The 26,054-nt window shown below is 53.6% G+C and overlaps 7 protein-coding genes across 7 annotated transcripts; 3 read left to right on the plus strand and 4 right to left on the minus strand.

Moving 5' to 3' along the window:
- Nucleotides 1-3,087: 3,087 nt before the first annotated feature.
- MRS44_007459 (uncharacterized protein) lies at nt 3,088-3,708 on the plus strand (the record flags this gene model as incomplete). Its single annotated transcript, XM_046281443.2, has 1 exon — nt 3,088-3,708. One exon carries the CDS (start codon nt 3,088-3,090, stop codon nt 3,706-3,708), a length of 621 nt encoding a protein of 206 aa, XP_046129004.1.
- Nucleotides 3,709-4,196: 488 nt separating this feature from the next.
- On the minus strand, nt 4,197-6,029 carry MRS44_007460 (uncharacterized protein; the record flags this gene model as incomplete). Its single annotated transcript, XM_065620544.1, has 1 exon — nt 4,197-6,029. One exon carries the CDS (start codon nt 6,027-6,029, stop codon nt 4,197-4,199), a length of 1,833 nt encoding a protein of 610 aa, XP_065476616.1.
- Nucleotides 6,030-6,824: 795 nt separating this feature from the next.
- MRS44_007461 (uncharacterized protein) lies at nt 6,825-9,419 on the minus strand (the record flags this gene model as incomplete). Its single annotated transcript, XM_046284220.2, has 5 exons — nt 6,825-7,142; nt 7,190-7,741; nt 7,789-7,905; nt 7,955-9,170; nt 9,217-9,419. 5 exons carry the CDS (start codon nt 9,417-9,419, stop codon nt 6,825-6,827), a joined length of 2,406 nt encoding a protein of 801 aa, XP_046129003.2.
- A 3,510-nt stretch (nt 9,420-12,929) lies between these two features.
- On the minus strand, nt 12,930-13,563 carry MRS44_007462 (uncharacterized protein; the record flags this gene model as incomplete). The annotated part of the gene is made up of 4 exons (XM_046278773.2): nt 12,930-13,045; nt 13,105-13,147; nt 13,224-13,291; nt 13,401-13,563. The coding sequence occupies 4 exons, from the start codon at nt 13,561-13,563 to the stop codon at nt 12,930-12,932; spliced, it is 390 nt and encodes a 129-aa protein (XP_046129001.1).
- A 1,243-nt stretch (nt 13,564-14,806) lies between these two features.
- MRS44_007463 (uncharacterized protein) lies at nt 14,807-16,241 on the plus strand (the record flags this gene model as incomplete). The annotated part of the gene is made up of 4 exons (XM_046276974.2): nt 14,807-14,961; nt 15,019-15,060; nt 15,118-15,216; nt 15,272-16,241. The coding sequence occupies 4 exons, from the start codon at nt 14,807-14,809 to the stop codon at nt 16,239-16,241; spliced, it is 1,266 nt and encodes a 421-aa protein (XP_046129000.1).
- Nucleotides 16,242-17,683: 1,442 nt separating this feature from the next.
- Nucleotides 17,684-19,120, minus strand: MRS44_007464 (uncharacterized protein; the record flags this gene model as incomplete). The annotated part of the gene is made up of 1 exon (XM_046271283.2): nt 17,684-19,120. The coding sequence occupies one exon, from the start codon at nt 19,118-19,120 to the stop codon at nt 17,684-17,686; it is 1,437 nt and encodes a 478-aa protein (XP_046128999.1).
- A 5,822-nt stretch (nt 19,121-24,942) lies between these two features.
- Nucleotides 24,943-25,383, plus strand: MRS44_007465 (uncharacterized protein; the record flags this gene model as incomplete). The annotated part of the gene is made up of 1 exon (XM_046278740.2): nt 24,943-25,383. The coding sequence occupies one exon, from the start codon at nt 24,943-24,945 to the stop codon at nt 25,381-25,383; it is 441 nt and encodes a 146-aa protein (XP_046128998.2).
- Nucleotides 25,384-26,054: the final 671 nt, after the last annotated feature.

Consider the following 26,054-nt stretch of genomic DNA (forward strand, 5'->3'; position numbering starts at 1 on the left):
TGACGTATTCTTGCAGCAATTAGCAATACACATGATGAAGCATCACTCTCCGAAGCACGACCAAACCATTGGATCAGACCAATAGGTGATCATATCAACATGGTCGATACCTCAATGGTTCAGCAAGTCGTGACGGCTTGAGCAAGGCGAATCGAGTCCTCGACGATAGGAAGGCATCCGATCCGTTCTTCGAGAGGTCTGCTTCGAGTCCTGGAATCAATTGGCTCGTGCTCGAAAGCCGTCGTCGCAGAGATGACCGTTTCTGTCAGTCCTATCCCATGCAAACAGGGAGGGAGGCAGCTCGACAATAAGGCATCCTTGACATGCCCGACGAATGGAACTTGCGGGCAGATTTGGCCGATAAGCGCCGTCGAGCGCCATAACGTTCTGTAACGCAGAGACCGGGCGAGACCAGCTGATGGCTTCTCCTAGCGCAGCGCCATGTCTTTCAGCTGAAGTGGGTTTTTGGGGCTTCGGCTTCGGCTTGTGGTTGAGTCGAGAGGAGGTGAGACGGGGGGACGGGTTGTTCCAGCTCCGAAGACTTTTAGAGGGGGGCTGAAACAGTGGCAGCGACGCCTCGTTCCCCTGTGGCACATTCTGGTAAATTCGACCCGGTGCTTGGAGATGAGAAAGCCCGACGACGGGAGTCTCAGCCATTCCATCAGTTGAGAGAAGATTCTTTTTTTTTTTTTTGAGTTTGGCCGTGAAACGTGGTGAGACTCGGGGTCTCGGTCCAAGGGTTTGTTTACAGTAATTCCGGTAAATTTGTTGCGTTCTGGCTCCAGGTATGTTCTCCCTTCCATCGGAGCAAGAGTCGGAGTCGGCAGATGACAAAGACCATTTGTCAGTCAGTCCTCACCTCACACTATAATTAGTCTACACGATCAATGCATGAGATCCATGGGATGCCGCTGCACATTCGATGGATATGTGTATGTACCCCTGATCTCCGTCCGTCTCTTTTTTTGCCTCCCCCTTGGCAAGGCATGTAAGCGGGGATCATACGGAGTTCATCGGTCAGTCAGGGGCACGCATATTTCGGATGTAGGTACAAGGCAAAATCGGCATCTTTTCTTTTTCGTATCCTTTCTCAGCTCCTTTGCAAGTTGACGCCGATTGTGGAAATTGGTCTGACATAAGAGAGGGGAACGCCATGTAGAGTTTAATTGGGTGAGATTGATAAACTAGAACTTTTTGACAGTTGGTGCAGTAGTAGCAGTAAGAGGATCGTTGTGTTGCAGTTACAGGCGCTTGCTTCTCCCTGCGGGCGGCGGCCGACTAGGACTAGGACTTGCCCGGTACAGTAGTTGCCGACCGATAAGGACATGGTCAAGTTGCCTGATCTGATCTGATGTGACAGCCTTGTAGCCCGTACAGTAGCTAGCTAGCTTGGCCGGGTAGGGACAACCTGTCGGAGGAATGTAATTTCAGTTTACGAACTCTGTTGTCATTGATTTGTTTATTTTTGGCCTCGTCTGTTTATTTCGCTCAGAGCCGAGAAAGCGGGCGGGCGGCGGCAGCCAAGGCGGACAAAATGCCTGTCAAGCTCAAAGCCAAAGAGAGTCAGAGTTTGGCTCGCTTGGAAGAAAACGGCTACCACAGAACTAACACGGAATAGGATTGAAGCTTATTTTTCTTTTTGGGCGTTGGCCAGGCAGAATGAAGAAGCGGTTTGATAAGAGAAAGACAAGAAAACCGGGCCGGAAGAGAGACAGAGGCACCCGATGGGGAAAATGATGGACACCAGCTGAGAGACAGAGGACTCAGAACCTTGGCGGACAAGAATCTGCAGGTTTCTCCTCTGTGTGACCGCCTCTGCATTACTGCTGACTTGGCTGCTGACTTGTGCCCTGCAGTCCCCTGTCAATGCAAGCCCTTGACTGCAAGCGTCAGGGGTCGAGGGAGGCCATTGGGCGACTCGCGGGCTCCCCGAGCGTCCGACGTCTCACGCTCCTCACCAAGCAAAAAACCTGTTCGGATGATCCCCCTCCCCAGAATACGGGATTGGCTCCCTGGCACGTGGAGACCCAATCCGACGCAGGTACCGAAAGAGAGTGAGGGAGAAAAAAAGCCATGGTCTTGCCACGGCAAACTCGGAAGGGAATTTCTGGGCCCCCCTAGTTCCGTTCTCCTCCACCCCAGCTGTGTGTGTTGGTTGATTGCCATGCCAGCAGAGCAAAAGCCCAAAGCAACGTTGCCCGCTTTGTCGGTTGGATAGCTCGTATAGACTACCCCCTGTCACACTTTCATGCTGCCTCAATCACATCTGGTCGATCCAATCACCAACCTCGTCCAAAACCTGGAGCGGTGTCGAGCGGGCATTGGATATCCTCGTGCTGCGATAAGTCAAGATAAGAAGAGTGTGTGTGTGTGAAGGGGGGGTAAGAAGGCTGACAGGGGCGGCTGGGCTGGGAGGAGGGGCGGAGATCGAATCTGCCTGTCAGTGGCCGGCCCCTCCTCGCCTCGTATTTTGCGACTTGAGCCGATGAAGAGCCTGAAGAGCTAAGCTGCCAGGGCAGACACACAAGAGTCAGACGGAAACCTGCCAGGGCAGAGTGCTGACAGGGGTAAAAGGAGCCCGCAGTGTGCTGCCTGCGGGCTGCCAGGGGTCAGGGGTTGGTGGTCGTCTAGACGTGCCTTGCAGTTTGCACAGCTACGCGCTGTGGACCAAGGACCCAATCGTAGCGCCGCCTTGTCTGCTTATTCCAAAGGTGCCGTTACCCAGAATCAGCTTAGCATACCCCGGTAGATCTAGTCATGATCTCATAATGGGTGCACTACTGCGTGAAGAGGGAAATTCCCTCGTATTGGGGCCATGTCCACACGCTCCACCCAGCCCCATGCCGCATCTCGATGGACGGACAACACAACACACAACCATCAGAGTCAGAAGAGTCAGCCCGAGTCCTGAAAGAAAGACATAAAAACCCTCAGCCTCTTCCCACCTTCCCTTACCCTCCTCAGCTCTGCTCTGACAACTACACTCGCTACAGTCGTTACTACTGCTTGCTGCACTTTGCACTTAATACTTGTTTTTGCAACCAACCAACCAAACTCAACCAAACCAAAAACACCAAACCAGTCACAATGGGTTTCACTCGTGCTACCGTCGCCGGCCTCCTCGTTGGAGCTGCCATGGCCTCTCCCCACTACGGCTACGGCAACGGCACCCAGTACACCACCGAGGTCGTCACCGCCTACACCACCTACTGCCCGGCTCCCACCACCCTGACCTACCAGGACAAGACCTACACCATCACCGAGGCCACCACCCTGACCATCACCGACTGCCCCTGCACTGTCAGCCACCCTCTCAAGCCCACCTACCAGCCTCCCAAGCCCGTCTACACCACCGAGGTCGTCACCAAGCTCACCACCTATTGCCCTGAGCCCACCACCCTGACCTTCAACAACAAGACCTACACCGTCACTGAGCCCACCACCCTGACCGTGACTGACTGCCCCTGCACCGTCACCAAGTCTCACACTGGTCCCGCTCCCACCGGTCCTGCTCCCGTCAAGCCCACCGGCGAGGCCCCCGTCCCCGTCAAGCCCACTGGCGAGGCTCCCGTCCCCGTTGCCCCTACCGGCACCGGCTCCACCCCCGAGACCCCCGCCGAGTCTGGACCCGCCGTCGTCGTCAACGCTGCCGGCCGCTTCGCTCCCGCCGGTCTCCTGGCTGCCATTGGTGCCATTGCCCTGTTCTAAGCGCCTTACCTCTCATCTCTATCTCTCTATCTCCCCTGATGAAGCGATGATGATGATGTGAGCCTCTTGGTTCATTAATACCATAATCAAACAAAAACGATGGACTTTGCATGTAACGGAACAACTGGGTATATAATTCATTTCTATACATTTACATATGTAGTCTTGCACATACATGTCTCTGGATAGAGTGCATAGATGTTAATTAATAAAGTTCATCACCAACTGGTTCACTAAAAGTCTGTTGCGTCCGTCTGTGTCTTCTCCTTTATCAGTGATCATCTCTGCAATGCAACCCATCAAATACCGCACTCTATCGTATCTACTCCACTAGTGTCAACATATTCCCTCATTCCTACCCAACTCCTCAGGTGATGTCTGTGTTGGCCGTATCTGCGGCCAGGCTGGGTCACACCGCCCATCAAGGCCTCGTCCCAGCCTCGCCTTCTAACCTTGCTATCTCTTGCTTGTCTTGCATACACTTGGACCTAACCATCACAGCTAGCCAACTCACCCACGGTCACGCGAAGAGTAAACCGCGGGGTTCCCTTCCAGTTACTTGCCCTCGGACAGATCCTGGCCGAGACCACCATCCCTGGCACTTGGATCGATTCCATCACCATACGATCTGGAATCATGGCTCGCGGCCGTGCTTCATTTTCCCTGTAGCCACCAAGTTCAAACTCTAAGCCAAGGTGTCGCGTCTCCAAATGACCAAACCATCCCATCATGTCTGGGGATATCTTGTGCTGGCCCTCAGCTTTTTGGTCTATCTCGAGCACCTCCTCGATCGTACACCACGGGTTTCCGTTGAGCACGCCACAGCTCACTTGAAAGCGTACAGCGGCATCCCGTTCGCCCCTGGTGCATTCTATAAGCAGCACGCCACAATCCTGGCATTCATCGCTGTGTGAGACTCCGATCTGCGTCAATTGGTGGCTGGGGCAAGTTGAGGCAACATGGGTGCTGTACCCTTGAGCTGGTGACAGTTCTATCCGCACCCGCGAATTTAGCTCTCCATACACAAGCCTATCATGTTCCCGTGGCCGCCGCCCCGAGATCGCGTTGGGGAAGCCGCTTGGAAATAGAAGCAACTCGGTCAGCTCAAACTCAGACAGGAAGGACTTGTCCAAGCCAACCAGCCATGGTGACGAGAACCTGCCAAAAATGAATTTCGAGTTGTTCATAAACGTCTGAAGTAATATGCAGACTAGCCACTCATCCACCTCGCAATACAACCATGCCATCGCTGGCAGCGTAGGATCTGGGGCCGATCTCACATGCAGGCTGATGCGCATCCCACGGGCCGTGAGCTCTGGGGGAGTTGGGGGCATTGCGATGCCCTGGCCGGGGTCAGATTTCCGGAAGTGCTCATAGTTCTTTGGATTCAGAACCTGCCATCCATGGCTATCATCGCACGGTTGTCCTGGGTAGTCATCATGCCTCTGTGTCGACCGAGAGTCCGCACGGATTAGTGGTCTTCCAGATAGGGTTGGTAAAGAGATGTTCCCAGGGACCTTGTTTGCATACTGGGAGGGTGATGAAGCTAGACAACCCATCAATGTTGTCTCGGAACATTCCTCCTGGAGGGTCCAAGCAAAGATACTATAGTCTTCATCCTGCCTGAGGATCTCCGTCTGCAGCCGCACAAATGACTTCTCTCCTTCGCCGTAAAGCAGTGGCATGTTGATTTGAAACAGCCCCAGCAGGCAGTATGCCATGTCTTCTTGCCTCGCCGTCTGTCTCTTCGACGCCCATGACATGCGTTCGGCAACGACACAAGTCGATACATCTTCACCGCATAGTATGCGAACTGGTATCCTAGTGGTGGCCTGAATCTGTGCGGCGAGGCTTCCCTTAGTACCGATCTCTTCCCAGGCTCGCGTGTAAAACTTAACGGCCCGAGGGGCTATCAGTTCCTGTAGCGTCCAGCCTCGGGTGAACCATCGGCTCTCTGTGAAGTGCTTTGAGCTCGTACCAGGAGTGGACAAGACGTTCGTCACATCTTCCAAGTAGGCGTAGCAGATGGTCGAGTCTCGATACCACTGGTACATAGAATTGATGGCCTCAGATAGCTCGGCGCTGCTAGACTTGTTGATACAGCAGGTGTCAATCCACACCCACTTGAAGCCATCCTTAATTGCGTTTTGACAACAGCCCATCAACTTTCTAAAGCCTCTTTTAGACTGTGCCGTGTTGTTTTGTATATCTGGAAAGAGGACCTCCTCATCCCCCCATGTGTGGCTCAGGATCGCGTACGGCGGAATTTTGTCCCAATAAAACTCAGTAAGTTCGTACGACCAAGTGTCGAGAAGCCTCATCTTCGCGATGGATATAATGACAGGAGTTTCCTTTGGTATGCGAGGATCTAGAGTAACGGCAGGGTCAAGCAAATAGACTGGACAGTAAATGTAAGAGAGAAATTCCCTCAGCGACGTGAAGAGCTGACTTTCCTCAGCCGAGTCTTGGCCCGTAGACATGAGCGGGGGTGGCTAATCCGCTGCCTCGTGCGAACCACACAAGGCAGATTTCAAGGGCGGACGCATGATGTGATTGGAGGAGGGACGGGAGCGTGACTGAAGCCAACTTGATGTTGGTGATGGGAATCTAGTCTCTCGAGAGGAAATGGGCAACTCGCCATAAAAGATGATCCATTCCCTGGGCCTGGCGTTACCTGAGGCAGTATGAAAGATTGAGAATACTGCTAGGCATAAACTGTTTGAGATGCCGTGGAGTTATTGCATCGAATGATGGCTACCTGGCCAATAGTCGCGAAGGTTGGCATTGATGTCGTTTACTTGAATCATAATTAGGTTGGAGATTAGCATAAGTATATACTCCTGTGATATCCTCATCATTGCTCCCAAACTATAAGCTCACATTACACCGCTTCGGGTTTTAGCTAAATTCTGTCTCTGAAATGTTATACTCTAGTTACGCTCTGCTCTAGCTCCAGGATGTTAAAAAAATACTATGAGTAGTCATCGAAATTTCTAGTTTGCAACTCAAGAATGTAAGTTGTTCGTCACAAAAACTAAGACTTTCATTATCAAAGCAACACCATCAAACTAAAGAAAAACCCTCAAGGTATCAATTCAACATCCCGTGGACACCAGTCAAACATCCTTGGCCATCGTTAAAGCTCCCACAAAACTAAAGTAACTAAACAACCTAAACTTGGACCTCTTCTGAAAAGTCTCATACGTCCAGGGTCTCATCCCAAACTCTTCCCTATCCGATTCATTCAACCAATCCGACTCTCGATATCCGAAACCCATGACGATGCCAACAATCACGTCCCCTTCATCCGCCTTGATGACCTGCATGTGATTGTCCGCAGTCCCCCCGGATAGCTTGATTCTGGTGTTGGAGTCGTTCTCGCCGACAAGGGTGTCTGCTGCAAATAACACGGTACGGTTTCGGTTCGTTCGAAGCTTCAGATATTTTAGCAAGTTCAACCAGGCCGTTAATGGAAACTCACATGGAGGTGTTCGGGGCATCTGCCATACGACTCGATCCAACCGATCTCTTCGATAATCTCCCCTCCCGGCCCGTCAATCTCAAACTCGTCCCAATTCTCCTCCAGCCATGGGGACCCGTCATCGTCAACCTCCCTCATGGCACAAGTCTGCTGGCCATCCGCGAACGAGACCCGCATGTTGGTAACTGCGTTGTCGAAATACTTTTTGTTGTCGCGCTCACGAATACACTTGGTGCTGATACAAGCAGAAATGCTCCGAATATTTGCAAGCTCGTTCGGACGGTTTCCCAGCATCAGGATCCTCATCGGTATGTGTTCACGCTCGACGGTGGTGTCCTCAACTCTATCAAAGCCGTCATATACGAACTTTAAAGACTCCGACTCCCAGCTAGGCTCGTCTAGGAGGGCCAGAGAGGCGCTGCTCCAGCTCATCTGCTCTTCATCACCAACTTCAGGATAGTAGCCCGGGTCTGGCTTCTCCTCGTCGCCGGGATACGCCTGCAGGAGGCCGAACCGTAAGATCCAGGGGGCGACGTCTTCTTTTTCCTGTTTCTATTCCAAATTTAGTGAGATTCCGGCAAGTCGGTGCATATTCTTACAGCGAGTTGGCCTTCAATGCCCACAATGACCATATCCTCGGCGGCGAATAGCGGCCGTTGCATCAAAGAGTCACCAGTATCACCATAGCTAACTGGGAAAGCGTCGTAAAAGTAAATCTAGTTGGACCGTTAATTTCACTCCTTGGCTGGATCTAGCATGACTCACCGTGATTCCCTTGACACTGATGTTGTTCCACGGTGCATCCTCCCATTTCAAGAGGGAATTGGCCGGCCGGAGATGAAAGACGAAGCCACGGAGCCATGTTTTCGGTGCCACCTCTTTCGATGTTTCCCAAGCACCCTCTTCCGTGCCTCGTTTGCCAAACATCCTAGGTCCTTCGTCTCCAAAGCTCACGGATATCCCAGTCATGTCCCAGTCCGAGTTCCAAAATGTCTTGAGCGTCCAAGGCCGGTCTGCATCGTATTCGTCCCAGGACCGGATCCAGTACGAACGCAGTGTATCAAAGACTGCCTTGTCGTTGAACCCGACAAAGTGCATCTTGTTGCCCACGGCGATTGACTCCATCTCGCAGCTCGTTTCTAAGTTGAGACCAGGACATTCTGCATGATAGCGGCGTGCAATCTGCTCGCACACTCCCCAGATTCTCCGACGGTTTGCCACAGCCATCAGAAATCCTGAAATCCCAACTCTGGGTTTCGACGCCTCCTCTGCCCACAGCAGGATCTTCCGGAGGTCCTGGCTTCCAAGAGACTCGCGCCTTGTAGTAATAGTTTCACCCAGCTCCTCAAAGTAGGGCATATAGTTGCGGATGCGGCTTTCCCAAAAACCCTGGTTGTATTTGGTCAAGTCAAATATGCCCCAAGACGCTCGGCACAAGTTGAGCAAAGATTCGTTGTCGAGATGATCTAATATGTCTCGGAGAAGCGACTCGGGTATTTGCTGAAAGGGATCCCATCTGATTTTATGTCCCAGATGCAAACTCGAGGGTGTCTCTGCAAACTTGTCGTGCTTGATAACCTCGAAAATGTCTCCAACCAGGGACTCTCTCCGTTCCGGGTTGATGACCGTGTACTCGTAACCTGGCACGGCTTGCCACGACTGTTCGTGGCCCTTCTCGGCATCGCCGTAGTCCAGGTTGCTGTAACATCTGCGCCCTTTCGACACTGAGTCGCCAAACACTTTGAAGAGAACTGCCCTATTGATCTCACGTGTGTTCTCTGACCCCGTGAGGACACGGGCGAGAAGTTTGTAGCATTGCCTGTGGAAAGGAAACACACGCTTGATGTCGTCGAATTCGCCCCAGGTTCGAAGGTCGGCAAAATCAAAGTCTTCAGTGGCAGAATCTGCCTCGGACCCATCATCTGACCCTATATCAAAGTCACCATAGCACGCGTATCCTCCAGCACCGGTCACGTAGTATCTGTCTGGTCAGTATGAACTAGGTCGCAGAGTGAAAGTCTCCTCACTTGGTGGCTCCCCGAGCGTTAGGGTTGAAGCCGAGGAGACTGGCTTTCTGGAACCACTCCATATCCTCGTTTCCGATAACATCCTCATCATACTTGTTCTCAATATACACATCGTCGTCGTCTTCAGGTTGATCTTTGGATCCGACATGAACCTCGGCGGTTGCAGCGCCGCAGATGAAACAAAAGGTGTCCCAGTCGCCCATGTCGAGGGATATTGTGGTAAAGGGGAAAGCAGATGAATTTATTTGACCCGGTATCGAGAAAGACAACTAACACTATTTGTATCCCCCTTACCCCGGCCACTTTACCGAGTGGTATGAGAAATGGGGCCAATTCAACTACCAACAACGACGGGGTTTCTTGCTGCGCCGCTTGGCGTTACGTTATTTTAACAGGGCATGGATTCGCTGCCTAGGAGGCAGATACGGTTATGCACATCATTTCCCTAGTGTGCTCATCTGTGTGAATATTCGTACCTTGGCCTATCGACATCACGATTGACCACAACCAACAGGCGCATCATCATTATTTATACCTTGTCAGTCTCATGGCTCAAAGATATACATATCTCCACACGGTCAGAGGGTGACAGACCACCTGAAACAAAAGCAACAAACTGCAAAGCAGCAAGAAAGTTTCCTCAAAGCATGATGCATCTTACGAAAGCATGCAGAGAACAAACTTCAGGGAGACTGACATGGCACATTTGCAAAAGGCTAACTGCCCAGATGTTTTTATAAGGAGCATCATCCTCGCCTCAAAAGTCAGTTACTGATCACAACCCTCAAGTCATCATCGCATATTCTCGACACGATTTCCCTTCATTACATCCACCCCTAACGCATCTGAATAGGCTAGGAGAGAAGAAGCCATGGACTCCTTACACTGTGATACTTTTCGATCAATCGTTGACGACGATGAAGCTACCGATGCTCCAGAAAATATTTGTCTCAAGTGCCGGATTTTGGGTCGATTATGCAAAAAATGCCGACTGAAACTGGAAGCAGCGGGAAAGGGCAATGCCAATAAAAAGACCAAGTCATCACTCGAAATTGTTTCTTCTCGCCAGCAGAGAAACAATGGGCGCGATGAGTCTGCCGAGAATTCTCGACTCGCGGAGGCCACTTTTTCCTCACACACGACTCTTCCCTCACGTACGGCTCCTTCATCACACACGCCACAATACGGACAGCTCAACAGCAACGCCGGTATCGGGTCAAAACGTCGTGGCCATTGTCCCTGCTGCCATCAGCAGTGCTGCTGGGACTGGCAGTCCTGCTATGCTCGCGAAAGCAGAAGGGAGACTCAGTTCTACTATACTTGCGAAAGGAGAACCCGGCCTGACTACGCTTGCGGGAGAAGGGAGACGCGATCCTGCCATGCTTGTGAGAGAAGAGAGACCCGGTCCTGCTATACTTGCAAAAAAGGAGGAAAGAAACAAAAGCCAAAACTTGCCCCGAACTGGAGATATTCCTCTCCGATCCCCCTCAAACCGAGAACAACCACCAATACGCCAAGGAGGTATGGTCCTGCTTGACCGGAAAAGGCCAACTACTGCATCGATGCCGCCCACCAATAGGTCGAAAAAGACTGAATATCTTGATACATGATCCCCGGGTGACCCGGGCAAAGTTTTCTTGGAGATGGGCATCCCTTGGATCCTGGATCTATCCAGGTTCGTTAGTGTGTAGGAGCTTCTTCAACCCTTTCTTGCACTAGAAACGGTCCCCGCCACTTGGGCCGCAGTTTGGCTGGTTTGCCCTCCTGGATAACTATGGCCTAATCTCCCTTTTGGACCCTAGGGATGCCTGGCTGGTGTCTATGAATATACCATGTTCACATGCCAAATTCAGCAAAATCATCGTTCTGGTTAACATTGGCCAAGAGTTGAGGGAACCCCCATCCCAATTACCTAGGGCTACTACTATATTCAACATAAGATGAGCATCGTTTAGATAGTCATTAACTAAGGCTTGATAGAACCCTTATCTAAATTACGATTAGGAAGACGCTTCACTCCGCATCCAGTCCCCGTCTATCAATAGCCCTCATCAGAAACACCCTTTAGGTCATGGCCTCTATCTTCACCAGGAACCCCCACCCAAATCATGGTCCGTCAGATCAGTCTGTTCCATTAAACACAACCCTGAGACTTTTCGCCCAGGAACTACGATCTAACCATGTTCATCAACTAGGACCTTCGCTCGGGGTGCACCCTCGTCGACAACAAGAGCCCCAGCACACACAAACTTCACTCCCGATCACATGATGGTTTGATCCTTCTCGTTAAGGGAGTTCAATTCCTAGTCACTAGTTATTGAAACGCCGCCTTTTGATCCTTCTTCCGGACTCTCGCTGCCCAAGATGTCCATCAAAATGCTTGGTGACCCTTCACCTCAAGCTTTTTTTTTTTTTTTCACCAGAGGCAACCATCCCTCGCTCCTTGCAACCTCAGCCAAAAGAAACCATGATGTGAGTATCCCAGCGATTTGTCCAAGCCCTCATTTGATCAATTCTGGAAACTGCAGGGGAGCGGGTTTTGCCAGGGCAAACTTGGTTCACGAGCAGCTGGAATAGAGAAACCATGAAGTGGTTGTTTGGCCTGGGATAAATGAGACGGGGTTGAGTTTGTTTGAACAAGGACAAAACGGAACTAGAACGTCGGGATTGGTTTCAATTTAGCTATCCGAGAGTGAGGCGGTTGGTCGTCCTATGAGATCAACATCGCAATCAAATGGTGATAGGATGCTCGACTTCTGATTGGGTACCCCCCTTGCTCAACAGTCTTCAAATGTGAATCACACACTCACGTCTCCATTCTCGATGAGACCACCCAGAAACCACCAAAATCCCAAGAAAATGGAAAGTCGAGCTTTTTATATAGCAGATATGGCCACTACGTAAATCTGCCACTTGAACGAGCCAAGGCGGAGCAAGATATCGCCATAGCACGTCAATGACAATTGCTCGCTCGTCAACAATTGACGTCAGCACGCCCGGCCCCATACAGTACCAACTCGGTTCCGGCCGGAGGGGCTGTCGGAGGCGGGCCGGCTCATCTCGGCCGTCGGCCGTCGGTAATTAGCCCCCAGTCCCAATCCACCCACCGCCAGGTATGCTCGGTATGCTTGAGGGTCCGATTTCGTATAGAATCAGGGTAAATTGAGGAGAGTTAACAAACACCGTCGAACCACAACGCCACCGTCCCAAAGAAAGTCCAGCCACAATAACAGAAAACCCATGAAAGAAAAGAGGCAAGCAGTCTGAAGTCAAGGCCCATATGAGAAAAGAACACCCTCCTGAAAACCTGCGAAACCAGGCATCTACCCTCCGATTCCCAAGCCCGGTCCGGTCCGGCCCAGTCCACCAGATAAGATATGCTGACTGCCCAAGAGTCATGAATGCTCCGCCATGTCTGTGATACTCCGCCAAAGCCAATCCCCGAAAGGGAGGCTGTCAAGTCAATTGACCAGGGATTCCATATCCCGAATACTCCGTCAAACAGTGCCGACAATCCATGTTTGTCGGTAAGCTGGGGAACAAAGCCCTTTCCTAACGAGGAGGTAAGAAAACCGCGGAACCAGAGACGCCGTAAGAATGTGTGTAGTCGAAGAATAAAGAGCTAGCGTAAAACCGGGAATCTCGTGAGAAGGAAATGTCTAAATCGTCGTGCGGTCGGTCCGGGTAAGCGTGAGTGAATAAGGATATGCTGTTTAATGCGGCAGCATGTTCTTGGACTCCTCGTCGGTGAGGAAGATCTCGTGAACGGGGTCTCGGCGGTTCTCGAGGGGAACGTAGTCGCAATCGATGTACGAAGGGAGGAAGATCTCTGTGGAGTCGTTAGCTCAAGCCTGGGTGGGCCACATTCACGACGTCAGCGAAGCATACCAGGATTCCAGGCGAAGCCCTGGCTGGAGGAGAGGTAGGAGATCTGTAGCAAGAAGTGTCAGAAGATGCCGGAATCAGATGCCCCGAAGACCGGAGAGCGACGGAGTCGAGTCACTTACCAGCCGAGGAGGGCCATCCGGCTCGCCGATGTTAATGACGGTGCATTCTTGCTTGGAGAGAGAAGAGCCTAAATCATGTCAGCAATGTCAAGGCAGACAATCTTGTGGGTGTCTCGTAAGGCAATCGTATCATCGCCGCTACAGTCACGTCAGGTGGGGAGGGTGCATTCAACGTACTCAGGAGGCTCGGACGGCGGTTGTGCAGGGCCTTGTGCTTGCCGGCCGAAGGCGGGGATGAAGAGGGCGAGCTTGAGTACGGGCTGTTGGAAGAGGAAGCGGTGCCCTTGTGGTATGAGGGCGTGGCCGAAGGGCCCGCGGGAATAGCGATGGAGGAAGACATGGTGCGAGGTCGTGAGGGCAGCTGAACAGGCCGAGACGAAACGAGGGGCACTGTGTGTGACGAATGTCGGCCGAGTAGGCTGGCGGACAATGAGGAGTGAGCTGGCTCTCTGGTGAGTGGGATGACGCAAGAAGGACGCCGTATGTATAAAGGCGGAGTGGATGACGAGACCCAAGAGACTTTGGGAGAGGAGAGGGAAGGAAATGAAAAGGGAGGACAAAGTGAAGATGGAGGCCGGAAGATGGCGAGGTTAGGTTTACAGGCAACGGTAGAAGGTGGTTTCGAAATGCAAGTGACGGGTGACTTGTCGGCCAACGACCAGTGAATCACTGCCGCATCATCCCGTGACAGGCGAGTGACCCGACACCGATAAGCCACACTCACAGCGCCGCAAGAGGGGAAGGGAAGGCCATTGTCGGGGTCTTGTCTAGGCTGTCTTGGACGAGAGGTACCTCGCTTTACCTGAGACGCCGCATGACGGTACCTTGAATCATTCATTCATAGCCTGGATCTTCATCTCCCTTGTCCCCCGTGTCAAACACCTCATCTCCCCAACAAAGCTCCATGTGAATCAATCAATCAATCCTACCGAGCATCGCGGGGCCTTATCGTAGCAGGTATCAGCCTATCGTCCGTCACATGGACCGAGACCTCACCGCAACCGCTGCTGTCGAGCAAGCCGCCAAGGCACTCCCCGGGGCTCCGTCCGCTGAGCCAGAGCCTCAGAAGGTCAAGCGTCAAAGTACAGCGGTCGGGTTCCCACTGTAGCTCCTTTGTACCCAGCGTCCTCCAGGGTCCCCACGCATCGTGGAGGCCAGCCAAACTCCGATAATCGGCCAATCACGTTTCCCAAATCACGCATTTGGGGTGTTGGAGCCTGGAGCCTTGCAGCGCTGCGATCCACCTCGCCCTGCGTGAGTTGAGGCTCGTGGACCAATCAACGCTGCCAGGGATGGGCCTTGATGGACGGGCTGTTTGACGTCGTTGGGTCACGTGCTGATCGTAGAGCTCCAAGCTCAATGGTCGATGACTAAGCCCCTCCACGCGCTAGGTGACCTAGCTTCTATTGTCGTCGTCGTCGTTGCTGGCGCCTGGCATCATCTCGAAGCAGCTCCATCTCTCAACGACGACCACACTCCATCTCCCCCGACGACGATCGCATACCAGCATCTGCGCGCATCCCTATATCTGGTCTATCCGTATTTACCCTCGCACAACCTCTCGACACAGCCAAAGCGCAAACATGGGTGACGCCGCTGTCGAAAACCCGGCAAACCAGGTCCCGCCTCACAAGAGGACCGCGCACTCGACCATCCCTACCATTGACAACTTTGAGGGCGTATCAACCGACGGCGGAGACGATTATGCGAACCTCAAGAAGCTTCAGAGGCAACTAGAGTATGGAACCCGGCAGTATATATCATGGAGTGGCGGGGGCTGATTCGTTTCGTTCAGGTATATCCAGTTGCAAGAAGAGTATATCAAGGATGAGCAAAGGTAAACAGACTAGGAAATCTCGTGTCATTTTGCTCGAGACATTCTAACATCTTGCAGGAGTTTGAAGCGCGAGCTGGTGCGAGCTCAAGAAGAGATCAAGCGAATTCAGAGTGTGCCCCTCGTCATCGGCCAGTTTATGGAGGCTATCGACCAAAAGTATGTCTATTGCCAGCTATATAGCATCCGCAAGCTAACCATGTGCCTTCTCAAGTACTGGCATCGTCCAATCGAGCACCGGCTCCAACTATGTCGTCAGAATCCTCTCCACCCTCGACCGCGAAAAGCTCAAGGCTTCCTCCTCGGTCGCCCTCCACCGACACTCCAATGCCCTCGTCGACATTCTCCCTCCCGAGGCCGATTCCTCTATTGCCATGCTGGGCGCCGACGAGAAGCCCGACGTGACATACGCCGATGTCGGTGGTCTGGACATGCAGAAGCAGGAGATCCGTGAGGCCGTGGAGCTGCCCTTGACACACTTCGACCTCTACAAGCAGATCGGTATCGACCCTCCCCGAGGTGTGCTGCTGTACGGTCCTCCCGGTACCGGCAAGACCATGCTGGTAAAGGCTGTTGCCAACTCCACTACTGCCAACTTCATCCGCGTCGTGGGCTCCGAGTTTGTCCAGAAGTATCTCGGTGAAGGTCCACGAATGGTCCGTGATGTCTTCCGCATGGCCCGCGAGAACTCACCTGCCATCATCTTCATCGACGAGATCGATGCCATTGCTACCAAGCGTTTCGACGCCCAGACCGGTGCCGACCGAGAGGTGCAGCGTATTCTGCTCGAACTCCTCAACCAGATGGACGGTTTCGACCAGACCTCCAACGTCAAGGTCATCATGGCCACCAACCGAGCCGACACCCTCGATCCCGCTCTCCTCCGACCCGGCCGTCTCGACCGAAAGATCGAATTCCCCTCCCTGCGCGACCGACGTGAGCGCCGTCTCATCTTCAGCACCATCGCCGGCAAGATGAGCCTCGCCCCCGAGGTCGACCTCGACTCCCTCATCGTCCGCAACGATCCCCTCTCCGGTGCTGTCATCGCCGCCATCATGCAGGAGGCTGGTCTGCGCGCCGTCCGCAAGAACCGCTACAACATCATCCAGAGCGATCTCGAGGACGCCTACTCGAGCCAGGTCAAGGGCACCAGCGACGAGAACAAGTTTGACTTTTACAAGTAAACAAGTCACATGGTTCTCGCGCACGTGTATGCCTCCTCAACTGTACAACATGCGTCTCATCTTCCGGGCCGGTGCTGGGAAACTACCGAGGGAAAAGCCAGAGGACGGGGCGGGCATAGGATTTCGAGGAGTATGCTTGGTGGATAGAATAGGTTTAATCAACTTCCAGCGAGGCGGAATGCCGCTGAATCTCGTCGTTTTGGCACAGAACTGTTTGTGCTGGCTCAATGTGTGATGTGATATCTCTTGCTTCTCATGCCACTGCTCGGTGATCATGAGTTAGAGATCCACATAGTAATTACTACCTAGGAAACCAGGAAACTAGGACACAAGGAAACTGTCAATGGCATGTTGAACCAATAACAAGTTGAACGGTATCGGGATCAGGGGAAGCAAGAGTTTTGAGTTTCATTCACAGATCAACAAAAGCAACGATAGATAGACATCCTCAACATGGGCACAATGAAACACTTCAATTTCCCAAAAGGTACATCAACTCCCAACAAAACGGGTATCTAGAACGAAAAAAAAAAAATACATTCGCTTTCCCATTCCGTTACACCCTGTCTATATTTGCTGTAAGGTATCTATGAACCGTTTCCTTTCATCAACCCCAACCAAAAAGAACCCTTCACATACACAACCCATCCATCCATCCCTTCCATCCTGTTCCTGCAAATTCCCTGCGAGAGAATCAAGGCTAGAAAACAGGTTTCGCTTTCATAATACACTTGTCCCAAACTCCCGCTTTTCTCACAAACTTTCGCTTGGTTTTGTTTTTCCCTTTAAACTGCCTGTCTATTTTGATTCGCCCCCTGTGGCGAGTCTGAACCGTGAAAAGAAAAAAAAAAGGATGAGCAACAAAGCAACTAACAACGCTGAAACTGGGGAATAAGTCCCGGCCAAGAAGACGAAAAGCCGAGAGAGAAACGCCGCGTAACCCTTTCAGAAGTAAAAGTACAGTCGCACGAGGCTCTTGCCTGGGTCGGCCGCTGGGGTATATCTTTCTTCCCTGTCTCGCGGAAAGGTGGACGCAGCGCAACCAGAGAAACCTCGTCGAACATTTGCAAACGCACAGAACAAATATAGGCCCGCAGGCCTTGTGACGACTTTAGCTATTCGCCAAAGTCGCTGCTCGTCATCATCATTACCCATTAGCCATTACCATTACCATTACTCATGCGTCCTCCTCGTTATCTTGGTCCAAAGCTGACAGGAGACGCCAGGTTCAAAAATGTGAACCGGATGTGCACCCGGCCCAGAATGATTGGTCAAGGAGGTGAGAGTAATAATGGTGAGGCTGTGGGAAACCTATAGCAAACCGAGGCCCTCAATAAGCGATGTGATATTGTGACATGCCAGGGATCGCCCAGGTCAAGGGGTTGGTCGGTCAAGCCAAGGACAAAAACGTATAGAGCATGCCCGTGGGTATGAGCTGCTCATTACGAGCTCAGAGTAACACCAACTTCAAATAGGAGGTGAACAAAGCGGCTGTGCAAGTCAAAGAAGATGTCGGGGCGTCCGACAATCTCCGCCAGGCCACGGGCTTTGGGGGCCGAGGCACCAGGGCCACCTCCCATCCTTCGGGTGAACCCGCTGCCGCCTGTCAGAAAGCTGCTTCCGCCGCGATCAGGGCCACCAGCCGACTCGACAGCTGATTGCTGAGGTGCATAGCCACCCCCGTACATGTTGCTGCCGATTGGCGAGGATTCGGCCGCCCGTTCGGCCTCAGCTTCAGCGAGCTGCTGGATCCATGTAGCCAGATCGCGGAACGCCGTCGAAACCACAGCAAATGTCTTCATGGCAAGTCTTTCCCTATGAGTGCTCAGGGCCAGAAAGGCGTAGACACGCTTGTGGCCGCGCGCGTGGACATCGGGAATCCGGAAGATATAAGCCGTCGTGTACCCGGCCAGGGCATCACCGAAAAAGATGGGGCCGCCCGTGACAGCCGAGCCGGCGCTCTGCGTCGTGACAAACGCCGGAGAAGTCGCCGATAGGGGTGACACGGGTGTGGCCGTAGCAGGAGCCCGGGGTAACGTTTCAAACGACAGAGTACGCAGACATGAAGCACGGATGAGGGAGAAGGAGTCGGGTAGGACCGGATCGTGCGTCGAGGTATAGTCGACATAATGGACGTGGAAAGGAGTTCGGTCCGCTGCCGACGAATTGCCCGTACCGGCGCTACCGCTGGAGCGAGAGGTATTCCGCGAACTGACAGAGGGAGTCGTCCTCGTCCGCGCCCGGGGACCCTCATCCCGCTCGCCATCGGTATCACTAGACGGCTGGGAGTTGGGAGGCGACGCCTGGCCGCCAGCACCAAAAACCCGTTCCGCTGGGGCGCGTGTGCGCAGGGTCGGTCCGCGGGCGTTATTGGCGAAATGGATGTTGTTTGATCCCCCTTGTTGCTTGGGCAATGTCATGGCGCAGTTTTCGCAAGGACCTTGCTTCTTCGTAACCGTCTCGTCATAGGTTCTTCGGAAACTCGAATCGCGTCGGGGGTGTTGGGGCGGAACCGGCCGCGGGCTATCGGGAGGAGTATCGATGGCGGACGGAGTTGCGGCAGCGCCCGAGCTAGAGGTTCGCAGCAGCGCGGCTCTCTGCGCCTGGGCATCATGTTCAGAGGCCGGCGCCGATGCGCTCCGGGAGAGGTTGAGGTTCCTCAAGGCGTCGTTGAGGGCGGCCGAGGAATGGGACGTGGGTCCAGTCGCATGCGCGCTGGATCGGGGTCGGGCATCGGCAGGGTCTATGCCATCCTCGCAGCAGATGGTACATGGCGCCGGTAGGCCCTCAGTGACCATCAGAGGGGTCGGGCCATGGAGGTCGCAGTAGTGAGCAAGACATAGCTGGAAAGATGGCATTAGCTGTTGTGTCTTGCGCATGTGTAACCGAGGCGAGTCGGCGCCGGTGCAGAGCAGGTGTCAAAGAAAAAGAGTGCGCAGATGGCTAAAGGGGCAGTGATCACAGCAACAAAGGGATGGTTTTGGGGTGTGATTTCAGATCAGAGAGCATGACGTTATGGTGCTGTAGGTGTTGCAGGGATGGCCGTGTAAGGATAGAGTAGACGGGAAGGGTCGCAAAGGGGTTGTGGTGGGAGGCATGGTATGGTATTATAGCTGGGCAGAGCAGAGGCAGAGATATCTCTTGTTTGTCCTTTTGCTTTGTCTTGTCTTGGTTGCCCTCTCTCGTCCTCATCTCGGCAACGGGCCGCTCTCGAGGTCATGGGGCTGGAAGTAGGGAAGTGAGGTGGCACTCGGTGAGTTGGGATTCCGAGGGGGAGGAACTTGATTGCTCGAGGCATCGACGGAGCCGGTTCAAGGGCAGGGCAGTCAGAGACTCAGAGTCGCGCGGCGAGGCGGTGTGGACGTATGTGCATGTCTGCGTGCACTTGTGTATTGTTCGTGTCTGGGTAAGGGTGTGGGCACAAGTTTGCGCGTGGGATGGGATAGAGGGTGTGTGCGTGTCAGACAGCGGGCGGCGGCTCGGGGGCCATTAGGAGGCACGGCAGACGGGCCGTCGACGGGCAGGCAGCCGGGGGTGCTTGAGGGTGTGGCAAGGAAGGGAGGGTAAGGGGGACAGAAGCAAGGGAAGCCGAGTGAAAAAAGGCCGATGTCAAGAAGCAACGTCGATGAGAGACAAGACATGGTTGCCCAGTGTAGGGGTGAGGCATGATATATGATACATGTGGGTATGGTATGCTGGGAGCATCAAGATCTCGGAGTGTCTGGTCTGGACCCAACAGGACGGTCATGTTTGAGCAGGTGCAGAGAAACAAAGGCTGCGTCGCGATATGCTTGGCAGGGATGTTTCCTGGGAGCCAGTCGAACAAGGCTTCGGACATCCAGCCATACATCCATCCATGTTAAGGGCATGGCATGGCATGGCGTGTGATGCCCTCACCGAACCAGGGCGTCGGTCAAACAAGCCCAAACAAGGGAACGTGGAGTGAAGTGAGTGCGGAGCGAGGAGCGTGGAGGGTGCAACGTCGGACGTGGCAGGAATTGGCATGTGGACAACAATAGGACGGTCATGATGGAAGGTTTGTGTTGTACACTTACAATGTATGTCATGACGTATCGCCTTGGTGATCGAATCGCAGCACCGGAACGAACGCTTGGGATTATCGATTGGACGAGGATGCGAGATATGGAGGGGTATGTCTTATCGCACAGCGAGACACAGCACAGCACGCCGAGCTGTAAGCTGGAGCTGCGAAGACGGGCTCGGGCGACACGACGACGGGCAGCTGAAGTACTGTACCGTAGGTATGTAGGTATTGTCGGGGGAGAAGAGAGCACAAGCAGGGGGGGGCGAAGGGTGAGGGAGGGCGCAGCAGTTACTAGTAGCTGTAGCTGTAGGGGTAGCTGCTTGCTGAAGATTCCCGGTGCTTCGATTGATTGCTTGCTTGCTGGCGCGGGCGCGGGCGCTGCTTATTTGTCCGGTTGCTGTTTGCTTGACCTGACCTGCTTGCCCCGGGTCTGGCCAGTCCGGGAAGCTCGACCGTTATAGGTGGCACACAGCACGTGCGCCAAAGACACAGCGTGCGATTGCTCCAGGCAAGTTTTGACGGGACCGGGAGGGTCGACGTGAGGGAATGTTATCAACAGAAACCGAATGAGCGCGGGGGATCCGGAGAAGAAAGAATCCACAAGCAAGCAGGCGCAAGAGAGGGGCAATTAAGAAATGAGTGAGAGAGGGGAAACCCAAGAGGGGGAGGAGGATGGATGGTGGAAGAGGATTCGTTCCAGCGGAGAGGAAGTCGTCGGCGGCGGAAAGTCGCGGGTTACGGGGCGAGAGTTTGGAGGCGCGAGAGGATAAAAGAGAAGCTTCGGAGAATTAAGAGACCGTGAATGAGACTTTTTGGATGTTGGGACCAAGAGAAGCTGACGGACGATTCGACGGAAACGACGGACGGGTCAAGGTTTGGGACCAAGCCTTTCGAGATGCAGACGAAAAAGGGATGGGATGATGATGAGGGAAGATGAGATGGAAGATGGTGAGGAGAAAGGGGAGTCAAAGTAAGTTGGAATTGATCTCTCCTTTCGTCAGTCCATCCCGTCCGGCGGTTCCTTTTTTTTCTTTTTGTTTTTTTGAGAGGAGTGTTTGCTCTTGAGCAAGGAGTTTGTTAGTTTTCTTCTCTCGTCTCGGGTCAAACTCGCGCGGCTGCGGGGGTGGGCGTTTTTTAATATGGAAATGGAAGGGCCGCCGCCGCTTCTGCTGGCTCGTGAACCTGTCCTGCCTGCGAAACCGTTTGGGCAAGGGACATTTGATCCCGGACATGGGATGGGGATGTGGACATGGGGGAACATGCTTCCACGAGGTGGTGGGCGTTGGCATTGGCGTTGGGTGTGGGATGGGATGGGATGCTGCAGTACCGGGAGGTCCCAGCGAGTTCCGTCATCCATGCTCGCCCGTCGAATAATGGACCCAAAGGGCCAGAACCAAGCAGAGAAAGAAAAAATAAAAAAGTGGGTGGCCCGCGCTTCCTTTTAGTGAGGGGACTGCGGCGGCGCCCAGTGGAAGTGGAGTCCCGCCGTCTTTTGGGCCGATGCGAATCGGGCTTGGGCTGGATTCTTGGCTTCTGGTCTAGGGTAGTTCAGTGCGGCGCCCGGCACCGTCGAGAACAAGACGCCAGCAACGGCCAAAGTCCAAGCCAAAACAATTAAACAACCCCCTGTGTGTATGATATTAATCGAGTTGGGCATCATTGACAATCAAGGGTTGATGTTTCTGGAAATGAAGGTGTGCAGCGGCCTATATCGACAAGGGCGAGCTACTATAGAAGGGCTGTGTGTGCTGCATGCATGGACCTCTCGATAGCATCAGCAACTAAATTGCTTACATACCGTCATTGTGAGAGGAGGCTCAAGCTGGTCTTCCCTCCACGGTCCCACTAGCACATGTCGGCTTCTCCTTCAATGACGAATGGACTGCATCCTAGACGGGAAATCCAATAACTTCACCGCAAGAAACGTTTCAAGGTCAACAATATGCCTCATAGACGGAACAGAACAGTCCGGTAACCGGCGGAAAGGCCTGTAAGCCATCGACTTTCACATGAATGGAAAAAAGACTAGGTTTGTAAACGCTCGCTCCACAGCGTGAAACCAGGGAGAAAAGCTGCAAAACAGACAGAGCCCAAGTCCGTCGTAATAGGGGTCCTCCGGTTGGATCCCGACCCCCAGCGCAGTGGGCTCTCCGTCCTCTTGCTCCAGCATCCGGCTCTTCCAACAGTTTGCCAGCTTCCCATCAAAATATCCATGCTCACTCACTCTCCGAGGGTCGGCTACAAAAGCCACCAGGGGGGAGGATCAGAGTGGGACCTGTCTTGTCGCTAGCCCAGCCAGCCAGAGAGCCAGTCAGAGGGCGAGACGGGACTGGAGGGCGTAGAGTCGCGGGCGGGTTTTTCTAGTGTCGAGTCGCTAGCTCCGCCAAGACCGTGTGCCATGCTCTTGACACAGAGTGTCGACCAAGTTCCTACTGTGGGCTAGCGGAAGGGCTAGAAGCTCTGGGAACGTGTGAGCAAGAGAGGATCGAGTTAGGTAAGCGGAATGCATCGACGGGGGCGAAAATAGAGTACTGTAACAGAAATCGGCGGCATGAACGAAACGAGGTGGGTTGGGGCAAGGCAAGGCAAGGCGAGAGAGTCTGGAGCGCAACAGGCGAAGGGGAGAGGAGCTCCGTCCAGCGGGCAGCTAGCTAGCCGTGAGGGGGGAGTCCCGATGCTGAGGCACTATGGAGACGGGACTCGTGGATAGTGGGATCCACTCGTCGCGTGCGCCGGTTGAAGAGACGATGCCAGGGGTCCTGCGTGCGTCCTGAGCGGGTGATTGATGTTGGTGATGGGCGGAGGTGGTGGGCATTGGATCCATCCATTCACGGAGCAGCGGTAGTTGGATGGATCCCATCCCCAATCGTCAACGTCCAGTGCTTACTGCGTACCTTAGCACGCTGTATCGTGCCTGTTCCGTACCGGGCGAGCTTTGTTGAAAGAGTACGGATCGTCGGATGGGAGCCGACGGACGACGGGGAACCGAGAGAAAGGAGAAGGAGAGAAAGAAAGAAAGAAAGAAACCCAGGGACTTTTCAACGGGTACTGTAACCTCGCAACCTTCTTTTTTTCCCTCTCTCTTTTTCACGATGTGATCAAGAACCGAAACCCACCTATCACCAACGGCCTCTAGTCCAAATGAGTAGTTTACGATTGTCATGATGACAACAACATCTGCATCAAGGCCCCCCCTTCGTCGCATTGACGATGCCCTCGTCTGTGCCACCCACAGGTTAAACACTTTTCCTTCACAATGGTTTCTGACCCAGGCTTTTCTGACGAGAGTATGATAATCTCCACCACTCACAAAAAAAAAAAAAAAAGGCCTGTTTGACCTGTAACTGCGACAAGCAAAGAATGGGCTGAGTGAATGACCGCTCGGGGCGCATACAGTACTAGCCACAAGTCCCTGCATAGACAGAGTTCGAAAAGGAAGCAAAAAGATCGCAAGCTGGTCTCTTCGTCTTTCTCTCTTTCGGTTCCGAACCAGTGGGCACTTGGTCCGCCGACGCGGATACGATACGGAGCGGCGATGCTGGGATTGGGCGGGAATGGGGGATGGATGGATAGTCTATCCTGGGGTGGGTAGGCGCAAGAAATCGTCGGATCGACCGCAAAAGGACCCCAAACCCGTGAGGAGCAAGGCAAGGCAGGGCATGGCAGGGGATTGGGGTCGAGCTTGTGACAGTCTTCCAGAAGACTTCGGCGAACAAGTGCCTACTGGAGACGAGTGGGTCGGGCGAGAGAGATCCATGGAGAGTCAAGTCTGTAGGGAGAGACTTTTTTGGCCCTTGGCTGGCTGGATGGGTTTCATCCCAACTCCACCTTAACCAGGGCGTATGTTGCATGTTGCAAGGGGGGAATCAGCGATTGATTATTGATTGATTGATCTTGCTGTGTCATGTTTCTTTTTTCGGTCTCTTCAGCATGATGGCATTCCTTTTTCGACTCCAATGTCACATTGCCGGGCTCTCCAACTGAGTCAAGAATTGACAGGTAACTTACGGCATTTCTTTTCTGGGTAAATAGCCCCAATGCCGTGGATCATTACAGACAGGGCCCTGCGACGGTGAGGCCCAAAGAGTACGGGTTGTAGAACATTCACGGGGGAGAAGCGCGGATAAGGTAGGTATCATCGGCGTCATTTGATTAAGCGACGGACATTGCGGACGTCAAGATGAGCCCACGACACGGTCAACCCCTGGAGGGACAGCTTTCAGTCAGGGCTGCAAAGACGAGGTCAAGGCGCTTGCATCTCCCGGGTCCCACGATCGCATCCTTGCAGCCCACGCGAGGTGTCGAAGCAAAAGGCGCAGCAGCCAGCAGCAGCCATCCAGTGGCAGCTTCTTGATGGTTGGATGGAGGGACGCATGTTGGGCGTTGCGTTTCATGCCAGGGGTATTTCTCCTGCGCGCGCGCACGCACCGACCTCGTCGTATGTCTATGGAACTCGGCCTCGTGGCGGGATAAGGAAAATGTCAATGTTTCGTTCGACTGGGGCCCCGGAGAACTTGTGACAACCGACCGGATGTTTCCGTACTTGTTGTTGAGAGGACGGAGCGGCATTCCGCTCTCTTCCCCGTCAACGTTGATGCTCTGCCTGCCTAGGTAGGCAGGTTACGGAAGTAACACACGGCAGACTGGTCCCGACGGATGCGTCCTCGTCTTGGCGATGAGGCAGAGCATCAGCAGCCAGCGCAGATCACCACTCTTCATGCCCAGCCCAGCCCAGCCCAGGTCCTGCAAGTTGGCATCACCCGCATCTTCATCAAAGTCGCTGAGCTTTTGTTCTTGTCAAATGAAATATCATGTAGGCCCGACCAACCGAGGGCGCGGGTTCCGCGGGCTCGCAACCCCCCTGTCAGCCTCTCCAAACTTCCCAGGTTTGATAGACCAATCACGCGTCGAGCGAATCGAGAACGTCTCCAATCTATCCGCAACTGTCCTCTCACAACTCCAGCTCCTTCGACACGAAACGCTTTGCCTCTGTACATCTCAAACGTCATGCTCGACGAGACACTTGACGTCGGCTCGGTTCGGCTCGTCCCCCCTTTCTGCACTCTTCTGAGACCACTCACTCACTCGCTCATCTGAACCTGTCATCTAAACACGCGCCCCCTGACGCCGTCCTTTGGGCCATGGCAACGCCGAGGGGTGCACCCGTCATCCATCATCTCGACTCCCGCCGTTCATTCATTCCCATCGGCTAGTCGCCCCGGCGATCGCTCTCCCTCTTGCTCACCGCCCTCTCCACGTCCTTGATCGTGCTCCCCACGTTTCCTCGTTATTTCTTTTTCCTGTCTCTTGCTCACAAGCCACAACAGCCATCCCTTCCACTTCTCCGGGTGTCCGGGGGTGTAATTGGAGTCCTGAAATGCTCACGAGGGAGATGGGAGAAAAAGCAAAGACGCGGTTTTGTCGTCTTCACGCCCCCACCGCGGCCGCGTGCTCGCACTTCACGCAAGGATAGGTTTCCCAAGGCTCACTCTGTCGGTCCCGAGGCATGGAATCGCGCGCTATCCCGGCTGAACACGCCAATGGCGTTCCCATCCCTGGGTAACGATCGGTACAGCTCGTGAACGAGTCGGCGATGTTGATCCTCCAAGTGGAACATGGCAAACACACATGACAAGTCGCTTTCCTTATCTGCACGGTGGATCGTCTTCGCAGGAATCAACCTTGTTTTTAAAAGCCTTGGGGGTCTCGCTCGGTGTCGCGCATTGCTTGTTCGCGTTGTCGTCTCTTCCCTCCACGGCGATCTCTTG

This window comes from Fusarium solani, assembly GCF_023522795.1.
Source record: "Fusarium solani strain SB1 chromosome Unknown bctg00000004, whole genome shotgun sequence".
Lineage (NCBI taxonomy): Eukaryota > Fungi > Ascomycota > Sordariomycetes > Hypocreales > Nectriaceae > Fusarium > Fusarium solani.